The 25740-nt window shown below is 42.2% G+C and overlaps 1 protein-coding gene across 1 annotated transcript; it reads left to right on the top strand.

Moving 5' to 3' along the window:
- Positions 1–3552: 3552 nt before the first annotated feature.
- Positions 3553–10069, top strand: LOC123399692 (heat shock protein 90-6, mitochondrial). The gene is made up of 20 exons (XM_045094086.1): positions 3553–3830; positions 4517–4723; positions 4809–4882; positions 5111–5236; positions 5321–5414; positions 5499–5582; positions 5694–5837; positions 5915–6028; positions 6104–6166; positions 6294–6368; positions 6485–6589; positions 6930–7061; positions 7148–7240; positions 7336–7413; positions 7490–7744; positions 8299–8401; positions 8839–9013; positions 9095–9200; positions 9394–9483; positions 9622–10069. The coding sequence occupies exons 1-20, from the start codon at positions 3690–3692 to the stop codon at positions 9805–9807; spliced, it is 2445 nt and encodes an 814-aa protein (XP_044950021.1). The 5' UTR covers positions 3553–3689; the 3' UTR covers positions 9808–10069.
- Positions 10070–25740: the final 15671 nt, after the last annotated feature.

Genomic DNA, 25740 nt, shown 5'->3' on the forward strand with positions numbered 1-25740 from the left:
TTTTAGCCTCAACACTCCTGCACCGGTCCGTCAGCAAGTGAAATTATCCCTACTCATTGGGGTCGAGGCTTTCAGTGAGAGGTATCCGGGCCTCCCGACAGCGGTTGGCCGTATTACAAGTGGAACGTTTGATCATATCAGGAAAAGGATATGGGCAAAACTGCAAGGGGGTGCGGAACGCATGTTGTCCTATGCGGGGCGGGAGATTAGGTTGAAAACGGTGGCACAGGCTATTCCCACTTTCAGCATGTCGTGCTTTAAATTAACCAGGAAAGTTTGCAAGTCTGTGGTATCGATTATGGGAAAGTACTGGTGGAGCTCATCGGTTGATCGTACCCTTGGCCTCTTATATATGAGGAGGCACCCCACGTTGTAACCTATGACGACTAGATAGCGACATGCTCGCAAGGGGGAGCCGGCGGCTTGTGTCGGCGCCCGGGTGGCTGGTGTTGCGGTATCTCGGGGAGGAGCACCCGTAGTCATTGCCCCGGGGAGTAGGCGAGTTCGTCGAACCTCGTTAACAAATCTCGGTGTCGTCATCATGCTGTGATTGCTTGTTCCTCGGTGGATCGACCGCGTACCTCGGATTTATTCTAACACCCATGGGACCGAGTGGGGTGTTTTTGCGCTACCAGGAGTTGGTTCCACATGTAACTAATACACCTGGTCAGTTCCTTTTTTTAATCTTTCGCGTGGCGCTTTCCGAGTCGGAGTGCGATCTTGCAGCGCATGTCTCTGAGCTAGAGTCGCAAGTTGCGGCGTTGCGACACCAAGGTGATGGGCTCCAACATGATCTTATAATTTTGGGTATAGTTTTCCTTGTCACAACCGAGGACGCAGTGTTGCTTGTGATATTTTTGCTTGGGACGCATTTTATTTAGCAGTTTTCTGGATGTTAAATATCATTTGGTGGATTACTTTTTATTGGCATGGAAAACATATCGCATTACGACAAGGTAACATTTCACAATTTAATGAACCCTCCACTCATTTGATGGGATGGTTAAGAGGTTACGTGTGTTGAACTCTTCACAACTTATCAATGGATAAAATCCGTTTGGGATGAATAGTTTATCGGTCCCTTGTGATATTTCTGCTTCAGACACATTTTATTTGTCAGTCTTCTGGATGTCAAATACCATTGGGTAGGTTATTTTTTATCGGCATTGGAAACATATCACATTATGCTAGGGCAGTGTTTTACAATTGAATGAATCCTGAACTTATTTGATGGGATGGTTAAGAGATTACCTATGGTTACTCTTCACAACTTATCAATGGATATAATGATGAATAGTTTATTGGTATGGCGTGGATGTTCTTATTTGGACATTTTGTTTGGGCTACTAGATTTATGTTCTTAATTTTCTAGCATGGGTATTTACAGGAATTAATTGAGACTTTAGCATGGACTCATGAACGCGTGCACCTTTAGCTAATTTATTTTGCTGGAGAGATAAGCTCGTGGCCTTTTTCATTATGTAAGCAAGATTGATTGGATTAGATCACTTTTTCATGGGTTATATATTAAGAACATGCATCTTTCTTGATTGCCTCAACACGAGGCAAAATTGGTTAATTTAGTTTATCAACACCTAGTTCATTACTGAAGGAGGATCCGCTTCTTAGATTTCTTTTTCTATTTCTTTTTCCGTCTAAGATTAGAACCGTATACTTGATAATAATAGCAATGACACATTATGATAAAATACGTTTGATTTAAAGGGAGAAGAAGCGGTAAAATTAGAACAAAAATATCATTTAATTTGTCAAACTTTGAAAAAACACAAGACGTAAAGTTTCTCCCTTGAGTGAAAAAACGAAAATGCAAGAAAAATTGCAATCCCTACTACTCCCTCCGTTCCTAAATATAAGTCTTTAAAGATGTTTCATTAGTGGACTACATACGGATGTATGTAGACATACTTTATAGTGTAGATTCACTCATTTTGCTCCATATGTGGACTACTAGTGAAATATCTTAAAAGACTTATATTTAGGAATGGAGGGGGTACATAATAGTGCACCTACACGCCTTCGTCCACGTTATTTTTTGATCGGAAGATCTAGAGCTAACTATTGACATTGAGCTATCCGGACACGTACATCAGGAAATGGTTTATGAATGTGGTAGTTTTTAATGACTAAATTAGAAAATTTCGGATAGTTTCCAGTCAGCTTTTAAAATGCGGTAGTTTAATGGCATGATAACTCCTGATGTTGTATTTTTTGCCAAATACTCTAAAAAATAGTGCAGATAGAAAGAAGGTAACAACTACGCGTCCACCGACGGATCCATACTAACATCCATCACCCGAATAACCGTCCGATGTATGCGCTCGTAGCCGTCCGATGTACGCGCTAGCACGCGGCCCAGTCGTTTCCCCAGCCAATTAATTCCCGAAGCAACGGTCTAGTTGCAGAAACAACAGACGCGTTGCGAAAATAATTACTGAAACAACACTGGCCGTGGCCGCCGGCGCTGCTGTGGTGTTGGTTGTGCTGGTGGTTCCTGTCGGTGGTGACGTCGGAGGAGAAGAAGGCGTGCTCGCCGCCGCTGTGCACCTCCTTCACTGTGCCCGTAGGCGTAGCTGTCCCTGTTGTGGTCCATGGTGGAGTAGTAGGACGACGACGGGTGCGGGCGGGTGGTGTCGAGCTGACCTGTGCGGCGTGGTGGTAGGCGCTCCCGTGCTGCTGGCGGCCGGCGGAGGCGTTGGGCGGCCGACGGAAGCGTTGGGCGAGTTGCAGGATCCTGAAATTGTCCTGATCCTGAAATAATAGGCGAGTTGCTGGGAACTCGACTGATCCTGAAACGCGAGTGCAGAAAACTGTCCTGAAACAATAGATGACCTGCAGGAAACTGTCCTGAAACAATAGGTGAGCTGCAGGAGACTCAAGTGATCGTGAAACACGAGTGCAGAAAACTGTCATGAAACAATAGGTGAGCTGCAGGAAACTGTCCTGAAACAATAGGTGAGTTGCATGAAAAACAAAAAGCGGCTTCCACGATGCTGTCGACTGTCTGATCGAACGATCACGAAGCCGGCAGACGGGCGCGCGCGATCAGGTGGTTGAATGTAATCTTTTCTCTAGAAAGAAAGGAAAAGAAATTGAAGAGGTCGTTGGATGTAAAATGTGCGGTAGAGAGCATGCAAGCCCCGTTTTCATGGCAACCCTTCCCGGAACCTTCTTGCCTTCTTGTCCACGGTGTTCAAATCTCGACCTCACATCTTGCAGGTGGACAAGCTACGACCTCACTCTTGCAACGGAGAACGGACGCTGCAAAGCGCAAAGCAAAGTGTCACACCAACTGGCCCCACATGTCAACTTCGTTGTATGATTCACATACTATCCACACCGGTGCACATAGCATTACTCCGCGCCGCTGCTCCAGAACCTTCTCCCAAAACGCTAACACCACCGATCAAACCCAAGCCCCCCCCTTCCCCACTCTCTCACCGACAGCCCGGGACCACGGTGTCAGCGAAGCGCACTCCCTCCTTCCGCAAGGCGCACCCCATTTATACGCTTCATCCCCTCTGCCTCTGGCCGCCCACAAAACCCTACCCTACCCCTCTTCCAAAACCCTCGCATCGTCGTCTTCCTCGGTCAGCCCACCTGCGCGAGCGCGCCTCCGGCCTACATCTCTCGCCCTCGCCTGGGAGGAGAACCAGCAGAGCGCAGCGGATATGCTCGGGGCCTCGAGGCGATCCCTCTGCGCCGGCGCCGCCGCCCGCCGTCACGCGGCCGCCTTCGCGGTCTCCGGAGACGCCGCCGCCGCCTCCTCCTCCTCCTCCCCCTTGGCCCCTGCCCCGGCCCCGCCGCGTTCGGTACGTATGTGTGGCATTCACTGTTTGGTCCATATTGTACTCCGCTGTTTGGTTGATTGCAAAGTAGGGGCTCGCGCTAAGCTTGAATCAGTGCGGCTTTTGACGTTACGTGTCGCGAATCAATCTCCGCCCCCAAATTGGGGTCTGTGTTTTGATTAATTGATGGGTTATGTATTAATGTGTGTTTGTGATTCAGTTGAGGTTTGGCGTTGATCTGATTCCCTGTTCAGTATGTGTCATTTGTGTACCGATTGTTGATGGTATTTTATTCCGACAGAAATGTGCAATTGCGGTCTGGTGTGATATTTTTCTTCCGATTTATTGTTATACTCCCTCCGTTCCTCTATATAAGGTGTATTTGTTTTTTGATAAAATTTCAGAATGTAAGGTGCGTTTCTTCTAATTCCCCATAATCCTCTTGTTAGTACCTCTTTTCTGATTGTCTGCATCTCTCCTTATAGCAAAAGAAGGAAACTATTTATTTGTTGATAGCATGTATCTCATACTTTCCTGGACTAATTGATTCACTTTTCACTAACCAACAAATTTGCTAGTCTTAACATGTCTATAATTATGTGTCTTGGTCACGGTGCCGAAAATAATACACCTTACATAAAGGAACTGAGGGAGTATTACTCTACAACGCGAGCGACTTTGTGATATTCGCTGTGCTGTCCCAATTTCAGGTGACAAACTCAGAGCCTGGTGTTTCTCGGCTTGGAGGGAAGAGGTTGCTCTCTGTGCTTGCGGCTCCCAAGCTTAATGTAGGTGAAAGCTTGCCGTCCCTCAAGCTAAGGGAGAATGCACTTGTTGGGAGACGCTATGAATCGAGTGCTGCAGCAGTTGATTCATCTGATGCGCCACCTGCCGAGAAGTTTGAGTATCAGGCTGAGGTACCTATGATTTTCTTTTTTCATGGATTCATGCTAATCTTTACCAATGTTTGTGTCATGATGGGGAAAAAATTGTGCTTGGCAGGTCAATAGGCTCATGGATTTGATTGTGCACAGCTTGTATAGCAACAAGGAGGTGTTTCTCCGGGAGCTGGTCAGGTGGGCAACAATTGAGTGCATAGACTGTTCAATTTTTTTATGTGGCAGTAGTTATCTCCGAATTCACTCTTTATGTGTTGTGTTTATTGGCACTTGTTCCTTGCCATGATATCGGATTAACTTCATTTTGGCAATTGTTTGTCCCAGTCAGGGCTTAATGGGTGCCACAAAACTTCAGTCAAGTTGCTCAGCCTAATTTAGCCTTTCTTTTCTTACTTGTACCTGCAGCAATGCAAGTGATGCACTTGACAAATTGCGCTATCTCAGTGTCACTGATCCTGATCTTCTTAAGGATGGCCCTGAACTTGACATTCGCATCCAAACAGACAAGGACAATGGAATAATAACAATTACGTAAGCATATGTTACTTGCCGGTGACCAACTGTATATTTTCTTCTTGGAAATGATTTGCATCATGACCTGCATTTGCTTTCCAGTGATTCTGGGATTGGTATGACGAGGCAAGAACTTGTTGATTCTCTTGGAACTATTGCAAGCAGTGGAACTGCTAAGTTCCTGAAGACATTAAAGGTGTGATCTAATTGCATATTTTATTCTCCTCTTGTCTATCTTCCAAATCCTTTTAATTTATGATTTATGCTTATTGTATAACAGGAGAGCCAGGAAGCTAATGTTGATAGCAACTTGATTGGCCAATTTGGTGTTGGTTTCTATTCGGCATTTCTTGTTTCAGACAAGGTACTGTGTTATGTTATCATGGTTGTATTTGCCACTCTGGTTGTGCGGCAGTGTTTCTTTTTCTTATGCTGAACGTCTTTTCCTGTACTTTTCTGCTGCTCTACATATTAGGTTGCTGTGTCAACAAAGAGCCCAAAATCAGAAAAGCAATATGTTTGGGAAGCAGAAGCAGAATCTAATTCCTACACCATTCGAGAAGAGAAAGATCCAGAGAAGCTCATTCCTAGGGGAACTCGACTTACACTTTACCTGAAGGTCCATTTGCTTTTATTTTATGATTTTAAAGTTTTACTGTACGTCCCATCTGAAATATGTACTATGCTTTGCTTCAGCGTGATGACAAGGGTTTTGCTCACCCTGAGAGGATTCAAAAACTTCTGAAGAATTACTCTCAGTTTGTTTCCTTCCCAATTTACACTTGGCAAGAGAAGGGCTTTACAAAAGAGGTTACTAATCCTTCTAGCTCTTTGTGGTTATTAAAGTGGAACCTTGCTTATGCAATACATCCATTGATTTTCTAGGTTGAGGTTGACGAGGATCCTGCTGAAGTTAAAACAGAAGATGATGGTGAAACCAAAAAAGAGGTAACGTTGTAAACTCTAAAAAAGAAGTCATTTTGCATCTCTTTCCTTTGAGCAATATTCTTGCCCAAATTGTACTTCATTCTTACATGTAGAATTGGAGATAATTTCTATATTGCAATGTTAACAGGTTAAAAAGAAGACAAAAACCGTTGTGGAGAAGTATTGGGACTGGGAACTTACAAATGAAACACAACCTATTTGGGTGAGAACTTTGAGACTGTTTATTGTGCTGCTTGTCTTGTTGATAATTGATAAGTATGTTTTTTCACTTCCAGTTTTTCTTCTGAGAGAGCCTGAAATTATTTGTGTTGTTGCCAGCTTCGGACTCCTAAGGAGGTATCAACTGAGGAGTACAATGAATTTTACAAGAAGACCTTCAATGAGTATTTGGATCCCTTGGCCTCCTCACACTTCACTACAGAGGTACATCTCTTTGCATTCGATTGGTTCCCTTTCTGTTGCTTTTTATTGATTCAACAGTCGTCACCTTTATCACATCATGGTTGGTGTATCACATAATATCTGCAGTTGCTTTTGCCTAAATAATATTCAAGTCTAATTTTGTATCATGGAACTGCGAAAATTCAGCTACCCACATAGTTGTTATTTCAAATTATAGTAGCACTGCTATTTTTGTAACATAGTCTTGCGGGAGGCAATAATAAACTCTTATGTGAAAATGGTAATTCGATTGGTAATGTGATGGATAAGGATCTTCACAACTCACATTCAAGTAAACTGTGCTTGATCAAATTTGATACAGGGTGAAGTAGAATTCAGGTCAATTCTGTATGTGCCTGCTACAAAGAAAGAGGACATAACTGATAGGAAGACTAAAAATATCAGGCTTTATGTCAAGCGCGTGTTCATATCAGACGACTTCGATGGAGAACTTGTATGCCTCATACTTGCTGTCTCATCATGGTTCTTTGTAAAACTTTTAAGCTGTCAATCTAATAGCTGAGATTTGTGATTCACCAGTTCCCAAGATACCTGAGCTTTGTGAAGGGTGTTGTTGACTCAAATGACCTTCCCCTAAATGTTTCTCGTGAGATACTTCAAGAGAGTCGAATTGTAAGTTCTTTGTTGGGGTATTTCTACTGTTTTTGTGCATTTCAATACTGAGCTCCCGAATTTGATATATCCTTTGTTTTTTGTTTTTGTCATAGGTGCGTATAATGAGAAAGAGATTGGTGCGGAAGGCCTTTGATATGATACTTGGCATTTCTTGTAGTGAAAACAGAGACGTAAGCATTTTCATTTCCTTTGTGGCATGCTTTCTTGGTGTTCCTATTTGCATTCTCATCTGAAGGCTTACTGTAGGAATATGAAGCATTCTGGGAGAACTATGGCAAATTTTTAAAGCTCGGTTGCATGGAAGACAAGGAAAATCACAAGAGAATTGCTCCTTTGCTCCGTTTCTTTTCTTCTCAAAGCAATGAGGAATTAATTAGCTTGGATGAATATGTCGAGAATATGAAACCAGAGCAGAAGTCCATTTATTACATTGCTGGAGATAGTTTGAGCAGTGCCAAAAATACTCCTTTCTTGGAGAAGCTCAATGAAATGGATTATGAGGTATGTACTATGCACATATGATAGCTCATTGCTTCTACAAATAATTAACTTCGTTTATATATCTTTATTTAAATGTCCCCTTTGGTTCTACTACACCTTGGTCAACCGGCACAACCATAGGCGAAGATGATTGGACCAGATTTTGTTGAACTTAGTTGGATGAGATGTCACATATTTTTGTTCACTATTTGAACAAACATGCTTTTCATGATTCGAGGTCTCTATTATTTTCACTTACTATTCAGACATACTCTCCCCGTTTCTAAATATAAGCCTTTTTAGAAATTTCAATACAGACTACATTCGGCTGTATATAAACGTATTTTAGTGTGTAGATTCACTCATTTTGCTCCGTATGTAGTCCATATTAGGATCTTTAAAAAGTTATTTAGGAACGGAGTGAGTACATGCTTAACGCTTCATGCTGTGGGACATTATGACATTGATCTAATGAATGATTATTCTAGGCTGTTTATATTGCAGAAGAGTTATTTCCCTTACCAAAAAGGTTAATTATTCTATGCCAGTTCTAACTTATGTGCTTTATTTTGTAGGTTTTACTTTTGATTGACCCTATGGATGAAGTGTCTCTTACAAATCTGAACTCCTACAAGGATAAGAGTTTTGTGGATATTAGCAAGGAAGACCTGGACCTAGGTATGCATATAAATATAAGATGTTGTGGGGCCTAGTATATTATTTTGGATATAGTATAATTCCCCCTCCACTGATCGCCATAGTAGTATATTTTACCTTATTAATCGACAAAGTGTAAAGTAGATGCCACCAAGTAGAGATTGATTTTATACAATCAGCTTAGTGCTCACTTGTAGCAGGCATGTTTTTCTCTCCTACTGAGTTGAATTTTGAATAGAAGTTGCAGAGCATGAGGAACTTCCCCCTTCACCGTTTTACTGTCAAACTAGATGTCACCAACTAGATGCTGATCTCATAGTCAGCTAAAATGTTCTCTTTTATCAGGCACTTTTTCTATTTTAGGCTGCGTATTGCTTTGCAGAATTGAGAGCATAATATTCATTTATGGCAGTTCTGTGCCTCCTAGTTTCTGACTGTGTCCTGCAAATATAACCTAGGTAATAAGAATGAGGAAAGAGAAAAGGAATTGAAGCAGGAATACAGTCAAACCTGTGATTGGATCAAGAAACGTTTGGGTGAGAGGGTTGCTCGAGTTGATGTCTCCAACCGTCTCAGCTCATCACCATGTGTTCTAGTTGCAGCCAAGTTTGGTTGGTCAGCCAATATGGAAAGGTTGGGCTCTACTTGACTTGCTTCCGAAGTTGTTAACTCACCATACAAAGTTGTCATTAATATCTTGATATTGTTCCTTAGGTTAATGAGGGCGCAGTCTATAGGTGATACGTCGTCTCTGGATTTCATGCGGTCCAGGAAAGTATTTGAAATAAATCCAGAGCATGAGATAATCAAGCGACTGAATGTAAGTGTTCATTTTTGTAGGATTTGCTTTCACATTATCTGTGCTGATCTAGAGCCTTACACAATCCTTTTACTCGGCTATGAATTAAATATGTTTGATGCTGGTAGCTAATCTTCCATGGTAGATCTCTAATTTGATGACCTTTATACATCGTTGGACTTTCTTTTGTAATGATTATTTCTTGGCAACGCAGTCTGCGTGCAGAAGCAACCCTGATGACCCGGAAGCTCTGAAGGCAATCGACATCCTCTTTGAAACTTCAATGATTTCTAGCGGCTTTACAGTGAGTACACCCATCTGCCTTCTCTTTTATTTCATACTACAGTCAAGGATACATGCTCTGCGTGGTTGAGCGCCTCTGTCTTTACTGTGTTTCTGAAAATGAAAAATAAATATAATGCCCATGTTATCATTGTTGCAGCCTGATAACCCAACTGACCTGAGCGGGAAGATCTATGACATGATGAGTACAGCTATGGCGGGCAAGTGGGCGTCGCAGCCCCAACCTGCCCAGCCAAGCCAGCAACCTGCCGCACCTAGTAGCCCTGAACCTGAGCCGCTTGAAGCCGAGGTGGTGGAACCAGTCGAGGCTGGCCAGCAGAAATGAGAATCCGCATCGTGGGAATCCATCGTGGGTTGATATCAAGTGCATACGCGGGTGCTATCCCACGCTCTCTGCTTGTTCCTTTTTATTATTTCGGAATCCGTTTACACGGCATGTATGACGAGCCGTGCGAGTGCCAGCATACACTTAATCCTAGATAGGGTTGTGGTAATACTAGTAATAATAAAACATTTTGGCCTTGAACACGCTGCCTGCTAGACTTTGCTTATTCAACTACCGAATTGAAAGAGTATGATTTGCGTAATTGATTATCACCGTGTTTGAATCATTGAATGCCATTCGTCGTGGTACAGTTTATGTTTCCTTTCACAGACTAAGTCTGCAGCACTACTCGCTGACAGCGAATATATAGCTTCCCCCAGCACGTGAATATCGAAAATTCTAAACATACGGGGGTGTGGGCCCCCTCGCCTTTAAATTTACCCCCCTCACCTTTAAATTTTTGTGAAAACTGTCTGTACGTGTGGCGTCGCTCAATAAATATAATCCGTATAAAACCTAACCGGCGTCGCTCAATAAATATAATCAGTATAAAACCTAACCTTATTTGAGTTTGAGAAAATAGTTAGATGAGTGAACGTGCATGTGCTTCGAGTGAACGTGCATGTGCGTCCGATTTATTACAAATCAAACTGATCGATATCCATTGTCTCTTGGAGAGACGCGACGATCGAGAGGGAGATGCGTCGGTTCCGGGGAGTCGGGAGAGAGACGTTCGTGCGGGAGAAACCACCCGAACGGTTGGGCAAGGGGAGATTTTCCCCTAATTTACATAATTAGTTTTAACACTCCCCCTAATCTACGCTTGACCATGTGGAGTCATCTTCATGATTGTCCGGGAAGCTTTATCATCTCAAAAACTCTTCTTCAAAAAGTTCTTCATGAAAACTTGATGAGAACCTGAAACATAAACTCACAAAAATAACATAATGTGATGTTATTGAACAAGGACATCTCAAGAGGAGACTCCCCCTGTTGCCTGCAAGTCTCTAAGTCGTCGCATACCAATTCCATGAACATATTTCTGAATGTTGAGTTTGGTAGAGACTTAGTAAATAAATCAGCAAGATTGTCGCATGATTTAACTTGCAGAATGCTTATTTCCCCGCTTTTCTGAAGATTGTGAGGAAAAAACCATTTAGGAGAAATATGCTTAGTGATTGCTGCATTATCCTCGTAGATAATGGTGGGTGATTCAATTGAACCAATTCCACATGACTGTTGTATGTGGTTTATCATTCTGTGAAGCCATACACATTCACATGACGCTTCAAATAATGAAATTATTTCAAAATGATTGGTAGATGAAGCCACTAGAGTCTCTTTTGAAGACTTTCATGATATAGATGTACCACCATGTAGGAACACAAAACCGGTCTGAGATCTGGCATTATGGGGATCAGACAAATAACCGGCATCTGCATACCCAATCATATTAGAGTCCAGATTGCTCTGAAACTGGAAAAATAGGCCTAGATCCTTTGTGCCTTGGAGATATCGAAAGATATTCTTCACTCCAGACCAGTGACGTTTGATGGGAGCTGCGCTGTGTCTAGCAAGTAGATTCACTGCAAATGCAATATCAGGTCTTGTGCAATTTGCAAGATACATAAGCGCTCCAACAACACTGAGATATGGAACTTCAGGTCCCAACACCTCTTCTCCATCATCTCTCGGTCTGAACGGATCTTTCTCTATGTCTAGAGATCGAACCACCATAGGAGTTTTAGATGGATAGGATTTGTCCATATTGAATTTCTCCAATATTTTCTGGATATAGGCAGCTTGGTGTACCATGATTCCTGAGGGAAAGTGCTCAAGTTGAATACCTAAGCAAAACTTAGTTTTACCCAAATCCTTCATCTCAAATTCCATCTTTAGGTGATTGCGTGCTTCATCAATGTCTGGCGCACTGCCGATGATGTTGAGATCATCAACATACACAGAAATGATGCAAAATCCTGTAGAGGACTTCTTGATGAAGACACATGGGCAATCATCACTATTGGAGTAACCTTTCTGAAGAAGGAACTCACTTAGTCGGTTGTACCACATCCGCCCCGACTGTTTTAAGCCATACAATGACTTATTCAGCTTTACACAATACATGTTGCGTTTTGCACTGTTATTCGGGACAGAGATTCCGTCAGGAACCTTCATATATATGTCCGAATCTAGTGACCCGTAAAGATATGCGGTCACGACGTCCATCAACTGCATGGATAGATGATTTTGTACTGCCATAGATATAAGATATCGAAAAGTGGTTCCACTCATTACTGGAGAGTATGTCTCATTGAAATCAATGCCAGGTTTCTGCGTAAAACCTTGTGCTACGAGCCTTGCTTTATATCTCACCACCTCATTGTTCTCATTCCGTTTCCGGAGGAAAACCCATTTGAATCCCACAGGGAAAACATTGGGAGATGTAGGTATTGCTTCAGTGAATACCTTCCTTTTGTTAAGCGAGGCAATTTCTGCTTGGATTGCATCCTTCCATTTAGGCCAGTCGGAGCGCCTTTGGCACTCGACGATAGACCTTGGATCATGATCAGTGATAAGGGTATCTGCAATCTTTTCAGCAAAATATATGTCGACAGTCGTAGTCTTGCGGTCAAATGATTCTCCAGAATCAACATAGTTGATGGAAATTTCTTGCACCCCTAGAGACTCTTCGTGATTTCCCAATACGATTGAGTCTGGGTGTTCCGATGTTCCAGCTAGTTTGTGCACACTGGAGCTGGGTTGTGAAGGTTGCCCTTCCACTGGGTGTTTGTCAACGTTGAGTTGACCTGCATTTACTGACTCTGAGGATTTTCTCCTCGATTTCCTTTGCTGCTTGCTAGAAGCTAGCTCCAGGTCAGAAGCCATACTACTCCCCCTCTTTTTAGGAACAGGGAGTTGAGTGGTTTTTATTGGTACCTCCACTCTTTCTAGCGTGTTTCTGGCCGGATTTAAGGATTTTGTAACACCTTTTAGATCAGTAAATGAATCTGGCAGATTATTTGCAAGATGTTGCAAATTAATGATCTTCCGAACTTGAAGTTCGGTCTCATGGGTACGTGGATCAGAGGATGAAATGGCATGAGCATTCCAATCAATTTCCGGGCATTCTTTCTGGTACTTGAAATTTCCCCCTAATGTCGGAAAATGTTCCTCATTAAATATGCAATCAGCGTGACGGGCTGTGAACAGATCCCCAGTTAGGGGTTCCAGGTACTTGATAATCAACGGTGATTTGTACCCCACATAGATCCCCAACTTTCTGTGTGGGCCCATAGATGTCCGCTGTGGTGGTGAGATCGGGATGTATGCAGCACATCCGAACTTACGCAGATGGGAAATGCTTGGAGGATTTCCACGTACCAATTCCAGAGGGGAAGAACTGTGATATGCAGTTGGCCTCAATTGTATCAAGTCAGCAGCGTGTAAAACTGCATGACCCCAACAAGAGGTTGGCAAGTTGCAATTCGTCAACAAAGGTCTTGCAATGAGTTTAATCCTCTTAATTAATGCTTCAGCCAAACCATTTTGTGTATGGACATATGGAACAGAGTGCTGGACTTCAATCCCCAAAGCCATGCAATAATCATTGAAAGCACGTGAGGAGAATTCTGCAGCGCTGTCCATTCGAATTGTCTTAATTCGACTTTCAGGATAATGGGCTTGCAACTTAATGACTTGCCGCATTATCTTGGCAAATGCATGGTTCCGTGTGGATAGAGGACACACATGTGACCATCGTGTAGATGTGTCAATGAGAACCATGAAATACCTGAAAGGTCCAGATAATGGTTGAATGGGACCACAAATGTCTCCTTGAATACGTTCAAGGAACTGAAGTGGTTCAGCTTGTATTTTGAGATGCGAGGGTCTCAAAATTAGCTTTCCCGTGGCACAAGATGTGCACACAAAATCAGAAGATTGAGGAAATTTTGACTCAAGCAAATTATGACCAATGGAATTGCTAGTAATTTTTCTCATCATCCCGATTCCGGGATGGCCTAGGCGATCATGCCAGGTTTGGAATGCGTCAACATTCTGAAAAATTACTTTGTATGCAACATGTTCCACGGGTTTGATGTACGTATAGTGCAAACCAGACGATAGAGAAGGAATTTTCTCATGTACCTTTTTGCCATATCCGTGATTTTTAGTAAAGAGTAGATACTCCTCTTTGTTGTCTTCATGGGTTTCAATATGAAAACCATTCTTACGGATATCTCGATAACTGATCAAGGTACGTGAAGAATCAGGATACAATAAAGCATCCTCGATTGTCACTTGTGTACCACCTGCGAGGGTGAATATGGCACGTCCAGTAGCAACAATCACTGTATCGCGTCCAGTGATAGTTAGAATATCTCCATTCATCTTTTTCAGAGTTTGGAAATATTTCATCTCCCTCAGTATGGAGTTTGTGGTACCACTGTCCACAAGGCATAATTCCTCTTCCATCGGATTGTCCCTCTAGAAAAACTATATAAAAACGAAATAATTTTCAATAAGAAAACCTTATGTTAATACATAGAATACAATCTTTATTATATCAAATGTGTTGATACAATACAATATAAAGACAACAACAAACTTATGTTCTTATTACAATCATTACAAATGGACATAGTTAAGTAGATCACCAAGGAGGTCGAGGGACTAGTCAAAGTCGCCAAACACATCGTTTGAGGTGTACTCAAGTAACATGGCCTCCGTTTCAGCAGGGTCCTCAAGTGGATAAGGAATCATGGCGTTGCTCGGTCCAGGAGGAATATCCTGTGAATCGCCAGCTCCATTTGCGTTATGCGGATGTAGGTTGAAGTTAGCTTCAAGCCTTTTCCCTTGAGGTGCCCCTGAGATTGCTGGTACAGCATGACCAGATGCTTGGGCATTGAGCACTTCTCAGTAGAATGCGAGTAGCATCCACACTTGTTGCAAAGTTTAGATTTATCGAACTTTGACTTTGCAGTGCCTTTGCCTTTGCCCATGTTTCTGAATTTTCTATTCCCATTGCGCTTATGCTTGTGCTCAGAATTGGAATGTTTACCTCGAAAGGTACCATTAAACTTCTGTCTATTCGCGACATTCAAATGAACTTCAGGTAAAGGTTGTGCCCCAACTGGGCGCTGAGAGCCATTCTTAGCGAGTAGCTCATCATGTTTTTCAGCCTGAAGTAACATGTGAATAAGCTCGGAATAGACAGTATAGTTACGAGCACGGTATTGCTGTTGGAGGATCCTATATGAAGGGAGCATAGTAGATAAAGTTTTCTCTATCTTCTCCCCCTCAGTAGGTTTCTTCTCACAAAAGCACAGTTTGGAACATATCTTATGAACAACATGATTGTACTCACCAATGGACTTGAAATCCGACGAAGATGAGTCCAATCATGGAGTGCTTCTGGCAGGACTACTGCCTTCTGTTGTTCATACCTCGTTTTGAGGGCCAGAAACAGAGTACTAGGAGATTCCTCCTGTAAATACTCAGACTTGAGATCTGGATGAATATGGTGCCTTATGATGAATAAGGCGGCATAATTCTGCTATTCTGTCAGCGGCGTGGCTCCAGCCAGGAGAGGAGTCTTCGGGGGCTGGATTGCACGCTGAAAAGACCTCGATGACGCCTAGAGGGGGGGGGGGTGAATAGGCTATTTAAAAACTTCTTCAGATTTGGCTTGACCCTGATGCGGAAATAAACTAAGAGGGTACTTGTCAAGCACAAATCCTAAATGCACTAGGCACTGCAACGTGTATCAACAACAAGATCTACTAAGATGGACACAATGCAGTTACTAACAAGCACAAGTAAGTTACACAAACTTACTTGAGCTATATCACACGACAAGTAGGTAAATAACACAAGATACTAGATCACACTATATCACATGATATATCAAGGGTTGCAAGTATGTACGTGTGGATATAGAGGGTATGCTTGAATGATTAATCTTGTACAAGAAATGGCCAACACAATATAATGAGCACAACCAATATGCAATGTATGTATGCTCAAATAGTACAAGTAAACCACAAGTAAGGAGTTAGGGTTAAGGATAACCAAGGTCACTGAGACGAAGATGTATCCCGATGTTCACTTCCTTGGAGGGAAGCTAGTCACCGTTAGAGAGGTGGATGTTACCACGAAGGCACACCAACGCCACGAAGGCTCACCCTATTCTCCCTTTGAGATAACGCCACGAAGGCGTTTCTCAACCACTAGTGGTAAGCCTTTGAGGTGGCTTCCAAACCCTCACAAACTTTTCCGGGGGAAATCACACGAATTGATTCCTCTCCGAAGAACTCCTACCGCCTAGGAGTCTCCAACCTCCAAGAGTAATAAGATCATGGGGAATGCTCAAAACTTGCTCAAATCACAAATAGCTTGGGTTAAGAGAAGGAGAGGGAGAAGATCTATCTTTTGATTGGAACAACTCTCAAAGGGGCTCACAAATGCTCTTGGGATCTAAGATTTGGAGTGAGCAAATGTGTGTGAGGTGGAAGTGTGTTCTTATGAGGATAAGGCTGTGTTGGGCTACCCTCTCACGAAGTGGGAGGGGGGTATTTATAGTGTGGAGAGAAAAAGAGCCATTGGGGGTACTTTAAGTCACACAGGGTCCGGACGTCCGACAGTTGTCGGAAGTCCGGGCGTCCGCGAGGGACCGGACGTCCGACAGAGGCCGGACGTCCGAGACCTGTAGGCATGAATGGAACTCTTCTCAGTTCGTCAGCGGCCGGACGTCCGACAGGGGTCGGTCGTCCGAGGCCTGTAGATGTGCCTGAACATATTTCAATTCATCAGCATACGGACGTCCGGAGTGGCCCGGAAGTCCGTGTTATACAACACAATTCCTACTGGTGGTAGGTTCCGGATTTCCGACGGGTGTCAGACGTCCGACGCTCGGACGTCCGGAGGGAGCCGGATTTCCGAGTTATAGAACTCAACTTCTACTGGTGCAGGCTTCCCGATTTCCGGGACTTGGCCGGACATCCGGGCCTCGGACGTCCGGAGGTAGCCGGAAGTCCGAGTTATATGGCTCTGATTTCTCTGGTATAGGATGCCGGATTTCCGAGGTAGTCGGTCGTCCGGCCCTCGGACGTCCAGAGGAAGCCGGATGTCCGAGGCACTGGTTCTGTTTACAAATAACAGCAAAGCAGTGGAGATGTGGTCTGAGTAGAAAGTGAAGTTGTAGTTTGAGCAAGTTCATCGCAAAACCTGCGATCCCCTCTTAATAGTGCGGGATCCCTAAGGACTCAAGAATCATAAAAGAGTACTGATGATCCATACTTGAGTGTATACTTTTATTCGCTGATCATCACTCCGCACAACTAACGTCAAAGGAACTGATACCTTTGAGTTATCCCTTTCACCTGAGCTTGATGTTGTTGTTCCTTCTTGGCTCAAGTTGAAAGCAAGACATGATGAAGTCTTCAAGTAGCTTTCCCATACACAATGCGGAAAGCCTAGCTTATGTATTCATCTTCATTTGTCCACCATGTGAACATACACAAGAATCAAGCATGAAGTTCTCAAGAATGTTTATCTTGATCTTGTCCTGTCCACCATGTGTACATCCACAAGAATCAAGCATGTAGTGCTCAGGAATGCTTATCTTGATCTTGTCCTCGTTAGCACATGAGGTTGTCCTTGTCAGCACATGATCATTGACAATAGTTTCAATGATATATTCGTGCTGATCCACTTGAACTTGCACACCACAATCTTGATGACGATCACCACTTGACGTCATCCTTCATGGGTTGTATGAGATCTTCGTTTTGACGCAAGCCCAATGGAAACACACCTAACCCCCACATAGGAGTCTCACAAAGACCATGGGTTAGTACACAAACATGTAATGGACAATGCTTACCATATCATGGGATCACTTGATCCCTCTTGGTACATCTTGTACGCTTTGTGTGTTGATCATCTTGATTTACTCTTTGTCTGAGATCTTGATCAACTTAGTGTTTCTATGACCATTCTTTGGATAATACCTTGAATAACATCTTGGTCATCATATAAACTCCTTGAACCCAACAGATCGACTTCAAGAAGTGCCTATGGACAAGTCCTATAAATATAACTTAAAGCAACCATTAGTCCATAGGAGTTGTCATCAATTACCAAAACCACATATGGAGATATATGCTCTAACAATCTCCCCCATTTTAGTAATTGAAGACAACCACTTCAAGAGAGTTTATATAAGGAGATAAGCATAACCAAGCGCACACATACAAGGTAATAATGCGTGTGTTCAAGATGTAAATGCTTACGCAATAAAAGCAAAACCCTCTAGACATATCCAAAGTAAACTATCTAAACTTCTCCCCATTGGCATCGATTGCCAAAATGGACGACAAGTTTAGAAAGCCAAAATAGTAGGTGGTCCTCCAAAAAGTGTGTACTTCTCAGCAAATGAGTGCAGAAAAATATACAAATACAATGATAAGTAGTTGGAGGAAAACAAACTATATTGAGGACCCAAAGATTGCAAATAAAAGGATTGTATGCCACAAAGACATACAAAGATGGAGGCAAGCAATCAAAGAATTCCAGATGGAACAACCAATCATATGGTCCTTCGAACCACATGAATAAAAGATATTATGATAGAGGCAACACAGTGCTTTATCAAACACTAGAGAAGCTCCTCATGATTTGTGCACTAATATGAGATTTTTGTATTTGACACAGGTGCGCAAAATAGGATCGTTGCTCCCCCAGAATTTATAAAACACACAACGAGTGCAAGAGGATAGATGAGACAATAAGAATATCACTTGCACAAAACTAATGGTTGAGCAACATGTAAAGGAAGCAACTTAAGAATAAGCTCAACCAAAGTAATGTGTGTGAGTCATGGCAAAACACTTGAGAAGACTTAAGATAAGGATGAGCATTGCTCATCAACATAGTCTTGATGAATATGAGATACAAAGTGCAAGACATATCATTCCCACACACACATACTAGAAAATGGGTTCACAAGCTTACTAATAAACAAAATAAGAACCAATGCTTGTGACAACCCATTGTGAAGATAGGAAGTAAGAATCTTGTCAAGAGGAGGGATACTAATTGAAAATGGCAAAACCCTCATCAAGACAAGTATGAGGAAAAATAATCTTCACTGCCAAAGAGTGCATCAAGATGTAGAAATAAGATGCGCACTCAAAACAAATCCTTTCACGAAGCCATAAAAAAAAACTTGAAAGAGGAAATGCAACGATGGACGTGAAAGAAAAGAGGATATCAATTAGAGATGTAACTTCTCTCATGTGTAAAAGATTCTAAGTAGAAGACAATCATGATGATATATATCCACAAAGAAGGATGTACACACGAAATGGTTACAAGAAGGAACAAACTAGATATCCAAAAGGAAGTCATAAATATATCAATGAGATCTTTTGCTTGGAAGCATAGCACATGGCCAAATATTTTCTTATTGTATAATATGAACTTCCAACATACGAACATCAAAGGCATCCCAACTAGTAGTAAGACATCATCGTTCGGATGCTTTGAGAAAGAAAACAAGTACTACAAGAACGAATCAAGAGATTCATGCCATGATGCAACCTGGAAAAGAAAAGACAGGTTGGGTCCTTTGCAAGAAAAGAATGCATGAAGTGGATACTTGTTACCGAGACAACATTGGATTGATGTAGTAGATGGTTGTTCTTTGATCATCCTAACTTGGCTCCAATAATCACATGGTCTCAACATCTTCCTTATAGGTGAGCCGAGCATCCAATGCATCTCCAATTGTTCCTGGAACAACAAAAACAAACAAAATGGTGCCCAAACTCATTGGGACCAAAGAGTTAGAAAACCAGCAATACATAGGACAAACTCCACACACATATGTGCATATAGATATGAATTTGAATTTCATGCACACTTTAGCCAATTTATGACAGGGTGGAGTTTCCCTTATATATTGGGTCAAAGGAGGAAAGCAAGCAAAAGAAGTTGTATATAGTAGCTAGATATGCATGCTCAAGACTCTTAAGAGTCAACTCAACAAAAAGTTGATAAGTCACCAAAAGACAAGGTATCAAGTGATAATAAGATCCTAAAAAAAAGAACTATCACTTGAAATATATCAATTAAAAAGATACATCAAGGAATGAGATATCCATTGACACATGTCAAAATAGAAGGCAACAAGAAACCAATTGAAGGAAAACAAACAGAGGTATCTAGTTTCTAAGAGAGAGCTAGGTTCCAACAAACAGAGCCCTCTACAAATTTTCATGATGGCACAAAGCATCATAAAGAGCAAGACTTGCCTCCCATCAACACACACTTGATGGGGATCAAATGATTTTATGATGGGTGAATAAAGAGAGTGTTTTAAAGAGAATAGGATAGCTCCCCCAAGGGACGTGCATTATATAGAATTTGCATTTGAATGCAAAACTCACACGATGGGATCATCACTTTCTCTATATCTATAACCACACTAGACATGTTAAAAATAGATTCATAAGAGGCAAGAAAGACAAACGAAACACAAAATCCAATGTAAAGATGATTATCAATTCCAATCACATGATGGGAATACCAGTTGTCAACGACAAGAAGTATTTTTGAAATGATACTCATTGGTAGATCACAAATATATCCAAGATCATCTTTACCCATAAAACGCAAGCAAATGTCACTCGTAGAGCTAACATGCCACCTAGGAACAAGATAATTTACAATATCAACACTAAGTGGCAATACGTCAAATGTACACATTTTCTAGGTTTGTAATATGCACATAGCATATTACTCCCCCATAATGTGATAAACCAATAACATTAACAAGTGGCAAATTAGAACCAACAAGAGATACTTAATGGACCATATAGAATTTGAATTTCTCACGAATAAGACATACCACATAGACACTAGATAATCTTGAAGCATCAAAACTAAGTGGTATTCCCCATGTATACACATTTATAGGATTGTGAGGTGTGCAAAGCACATCACTCCCCCACAATGGAATAATCCATTAATCTCTCACAAGAGCCAACATGAATATAGACAAGATGCAAATAGGCTCAATACAAGACTCTCATGTACATGATGTGCAAACCAACATACACATACTTGATTACTCAAGATAAGCAAGTTGGAAGCACAACATATACAAACGCATGCAAGGTACAAAACCACAACATGCAAAAGGGGGCAAGCACCTAACAATGTAAACAGTTTAAGCATAAGTTACGGTAAGGAGGCACATTGGATATAAGATAGAAACTCGATAATCCAAATGACTTGGCTTGAGATAATATGAATGATGAAGACCCCTTAATTCTTCATTATGTATCCAAGTCTCTAATGTCCTCCATAGTCACCTATTGATCAAGTTTGAGCTTGTTGGTCCCCAACTACGTTGGGTCCTAAGAAGTTAATCACAATAGGCTTGGCAACCCAAATGGTTCTTTTCTTTACACCATTTTGAGTACCAACAAACTTGGCAAACACATTGCCAACCTTATCCTTCCCAAGGGAATAGATATCATCAATAGTGATTGGGTTGGATAAGTTACCTCTTGTGCAAGACGAAGCGACGTGACCCTTCTCACGACATAAGTAGCAACATATACCCTTTTCTTTCTTCCCAGTTGATTTCTCACCTTGGGGAGTGTTGATTTGGGTCTTATTGGGAAGAGGCCTTCCTTCAACTTGTAGTTGAATATGTGATTGAGTTTGTGGCCACTTCCCTTGTTGCTTGTGACTTTGAGACTTCGTCTTCAGAGGGCAAGATCTAACATGGTGCCCTTTAACTTTGCACTTGAAGCAAATGATTTTGGCCGAATTCTTGACTTGTTCTAGGCCCCTCTTGTTCTTGTTTGAGTTTACTCCAAACTCATTTTTGTCATTCGGAGATGTTTGCTCACACAGGACATTGTTGAGTGTGGGCATCCCTTCATGACACTGTTCCAAGTCTTTCTTCAAAGAAGTGACTTGGGCCTTGAGCTCTTTGATTTCCTCTGCACGGTTAATATCAATGCAAGTACTAGAGGAAGTGTAAGCTTCAATGTTAGAGCAACAAGGCAAGGAAAGTAATTCATCACACGAGGTAGCGACATTATGAGTAGACGAATTACGAGGACTAGCACATGGAAATATAGTACTTTGACCAGAAGTAGTGCCATTGTCCACATGAGGCTCGCTTGATGTTACCTTGGTGATGATAGCCTCATGAGCTAACTTTTGCACATTATGGGATGTTGGAAGATTGGCATGAGAGCTTGTGAGCATTACATGGTTTTCTTCCAACTTCCCATAATTGCTAGTTAGTAAATCAAGTTGAGCACGTAGCTCAACATTCTCCTTCAATGTTGATACTTCAAATGAGGTAGAGTTAGATGTACAAGTATCATCAACAATATGAGAGGAGTAAGTAGCAAATAGAGACTTCTCATGAGTAGATTGAAGCTCCTCCTAGATCTTAGAGGTTTTGATGAGCTCTGCCTTGACATTATTGCATTCAAGGAGAAGGACCTAAAAATCCTTTTTAAGTTTATCATGAGCAACTTCAATCTCTCCTTTTGAAGATCTTAAGTCTCTACATGCTTGATGACTCTTCTCAAGTTCAAGTTCAAGTTGTTCACTTTTAGCTTGTTCATGATTAAGTGAATCATTACAATTTTCAAAGTAAGCAAGAACATCTTGGAACCTTTGAAGAGAGTTATTTTTAGCTTTATGAAGAATTTTACTGATCACATAGATATTTTCAGTCAAGTCATCATCATCATCCTCATCGCAAATATCATCGTTATTGCACAGGGAAGATGATACCTCATTATTACCTGTTGCCATGAGGCACATGTGAACAGGAGGAGTTGATGATGATTCTTTTGGTGAATCAGATTCTTCATTAGTCAAAAGTACTTCATATTTCTTGATTTCCCCTAAATGGTTAGTCATAGAGCAACTAGGGAGAAACAAGATATTTTGATCAAGAGGACATGAGGAAGCAGACATATCACCACAGACATTTGTCAAGGAATCTTTAGGTGAAATGCATGACCTATCAGCACAATAATTTACACTATGTGTGGTGCTAGATATGCTCGTGTCCATAGAGGCTATGCCATTTTCATCAACATATATTTCTTCACTCACCATGTCATTACCTTGTGAGATTGAAGATGCTGAGGTGTGCAAGCAATCGGATATGGAAGTAGTGGTGGACTCTTTAGGATCGAAAAGAGCGAAGAGCTCATGCACCAACTCCTTCATCATAATACCGTCTTCATCAAGATTGGACCCACCATATATATCTTCAAGTTTAGTCCAAACTTCATGAGCTGACTTGCAAGTCGAGATAGACTTAAACACTTCAGGACTTATGGTTCGATGAATGGCAAGAAAAGCCTCGCAATCAAGATACATTTCATTAGTAGATGAAGATGCATCATCCTTTTTGTCGGCAATCCCTTCAAGAACAATTCGTAAAGTATTTGGGCCCATGGCCCGAAAGTGATGAAGCATACGAATTCTCCATAGGGTATAATTTGTGCCATCAAAGTCAAAGATGCCATTGTGCACTAATCCAATAGTCGACATCGATACTCTCTAGGCCGTGAAACCTAATTAAAGAGATACCTAGCTCTGATACCAATTGAAAAGACCTCGATGACGCCTAGGGGGGGGGGGTGAATAGGCTATTTAAAAACTTCTTCAGATTTGGCTTGACCCTCATGTGGAAATAAAGTAAGAGGGTACTTGTCAAGCACAAATCCTAAATGCACTAGGCACTGCAACATGTATCAACAACACGATCTACTAAGATGGACACAATGCAGTTACTAACAAGCACAAGTAAGTTACACAAACTTACTTGAGCTATATCACACGACAAGTAGGTAAATAACACAAGATACTAGATCACACTATATCACACGATATATCAAGGGTTGCAAGTATGTACGTGTGGATATAGAGGGTATGCTTGAATGATTAATCTTGTACAAGAAATGGCCAACACAATATAATGAGCACAACCAATATGCAATGTATGTATGCTCAAATAACACAAGTAAACCACAAGTAAGGAGTTAGGGTTAAGGATAACCAAGGTCACTGAGACGAAGATGTATCCCGATGTTCACTTCCTTGGAGGGAAGCTAGTCACCGTTAGAGAGGTGGATGTTACCACGAAGGCACACCAACGCCACGAAGGCTCACCCTATTCTCCCTTTGAGATAACGCCACGAAGGCATTTCTCAACCACTAGTGGTAAGCCTTTGAGGTGGCTTCCAAACCCTCACAAACTTTTCCGGGGGAAATCACACGAATTGATTCCTCTCCGAAGAACTCCTACCGCCTAGGAGTCTCCAACCTCCAAGAGTAATAAGATCATGGGGAATGCTCAAAACTTGCTCAAATCACAAATAGCTTGGGTTGAGAGAAGGAGAGGGAGAAGATCTATCTTTTGATTGGAACAACTCTCAAAGGGGCTCACAAATGCTCTTGGGATCTAAGATTTGGAGTGAGCAAATGTGTGTGAGGTGGAAGTGTGTTCTTATGAGGATAAGGCTGTGTTGGGCTACCCTCTCACGAAGTGGGAGGGGGGTATTTATAGTGTGGAGAGAAAAAGAGCCGTTGGGGGTACTTTAAGTCACACAGGGTCCGGACCTCCGACAGTTGTTGGAAGTCCGGGCGTCCGCGAGGGACCGGACGTCCGACAGAGGCCGGACGTCAGAGACCTGTAGGCATGACTGGAACTCTTCTGAGTTCGTCAGCGGCCGGACGTCCGACAGGGGTCGGTCGTCCGAGGCCTGTAGATGTGCCTGAACATATTTGAATTCGTCAGCATACGGACGTCTGGAGTGGCCCGGAAGTCCGTGTTATACAGCACAATTCCTACTGGTGGTAGGTTCCGGATTTCCGACGGGTGTCGGACGTCCGGCGCTCGGACGTCCGGAGGGAGCCGGATTTCCGAGTTATAGAACTCAACTTCTACTGGTGCAGGCTTTCGGATTTCCGGGACTTGGCCGGACATCCGGGCCTCGGACGTCCAGAGGTAGCAGGAAGTCCGACTTATATGGCTCTGATTTCTCTGGTATAGGATGCCGGATTCCTGAGGTAGTCGGTCGTCCGGCCCTCGGACGTCCGGAGGAAGCCGGATGTCCGAGGCACTGGTTCTGTTTACAAATAACAGCAAAGCAGTGGAGATGTGGTCTGAGCAGAAAGTGAAGTTGTAGTTTGAGCAAGTTCATCGCAAAACCTGTGATCCCCTCTTAATAGTGCGGGATCCCTAAGGACTCAAGAATCATAAAAGAGTACTGATGATCCATACTTGATTGTATACTTTTATTCGCTGATCATCACTCCGCACAACTAACGTCAAAGGAACTGATACTTTTGAGTTAGCCCTTTCACCTGAGCTTGATGTTGTTGTTCCTTCTTGGCTCAAGTTGAAAGCAAGACATGATGAAGTCTTCAAGTAGCTTTCCCATACACAATGCGGAAAGCCTAGCTTATGTATTCATCTTCATTTGTCCACCATGTGAACATCCACAAGAATCAAGCATGAAGTTCTCAAGAATGTTTATCTTGATCTTGTCCTGTCCACCATGTGTACATCCACAAGAATCAAGCATGTAGTGCTCAGGAATGCTTATCTTGATCTTGTCCTTGTTAGCACATGAGGTTGTCCTTGTCAGCACATGATCATTGACAATAGTTTCAATGATATATTCGTGCTGATCCACTTGAACTTGCACACCACAATCTTGATGACGATCACCACTTGACGTCATCCTTCATGGGTTGTATGAGATCTTCCTTTTGACGCAAGCCCAATGGAAACACACCTAACCCCCACATAGGAGTCTCACAAAGACCATGGGTTAGTACACAAACACGTAATGGACAATGCTTACCATACCATGGGAT

The sequence above is a fragment of the Hordeum vulgare genome, chromosome 5H (assembly GCF_904849725.1).
Source record: "Hordeum vulgare subsp. vulgare chromosome 5H, MorexV3_pseudomolecules_assembly, whole genome shotgun sequence".
NCBI classification, from domain to species: Eukaryota; Viridiplantae; Streptophyta; class Magnoliopsida; order Poales; family Poaceae; genus Hordeum; species Hordeum vulgare.

Excerpts from the sequence above, each read along its gene's own strand:
- LOC123399692 (XM_045094086.1), top strand. The coding sequence starts at position 3,690 with ATGCTCGGGGCCTCGAGGCGATCCCTCTGCGCCGGCGCCGCCGCCCGC. Across the intron at positions 6,167-6,293 it reads ATGGTGAAACCAAAAAAGAG|GTTAAAAAGAAGACAAAAAC; the intron begins GTAACGTTGTAA and ends CAATGTTAACAG. Across the intron at positions 8,402-8,838 it reads CAAGGAAGACCTGGACCTAG|GTAATAAGAATGAGGAAAGA; the intron begins GTATGCATATAA and ends AATATAACCTAG.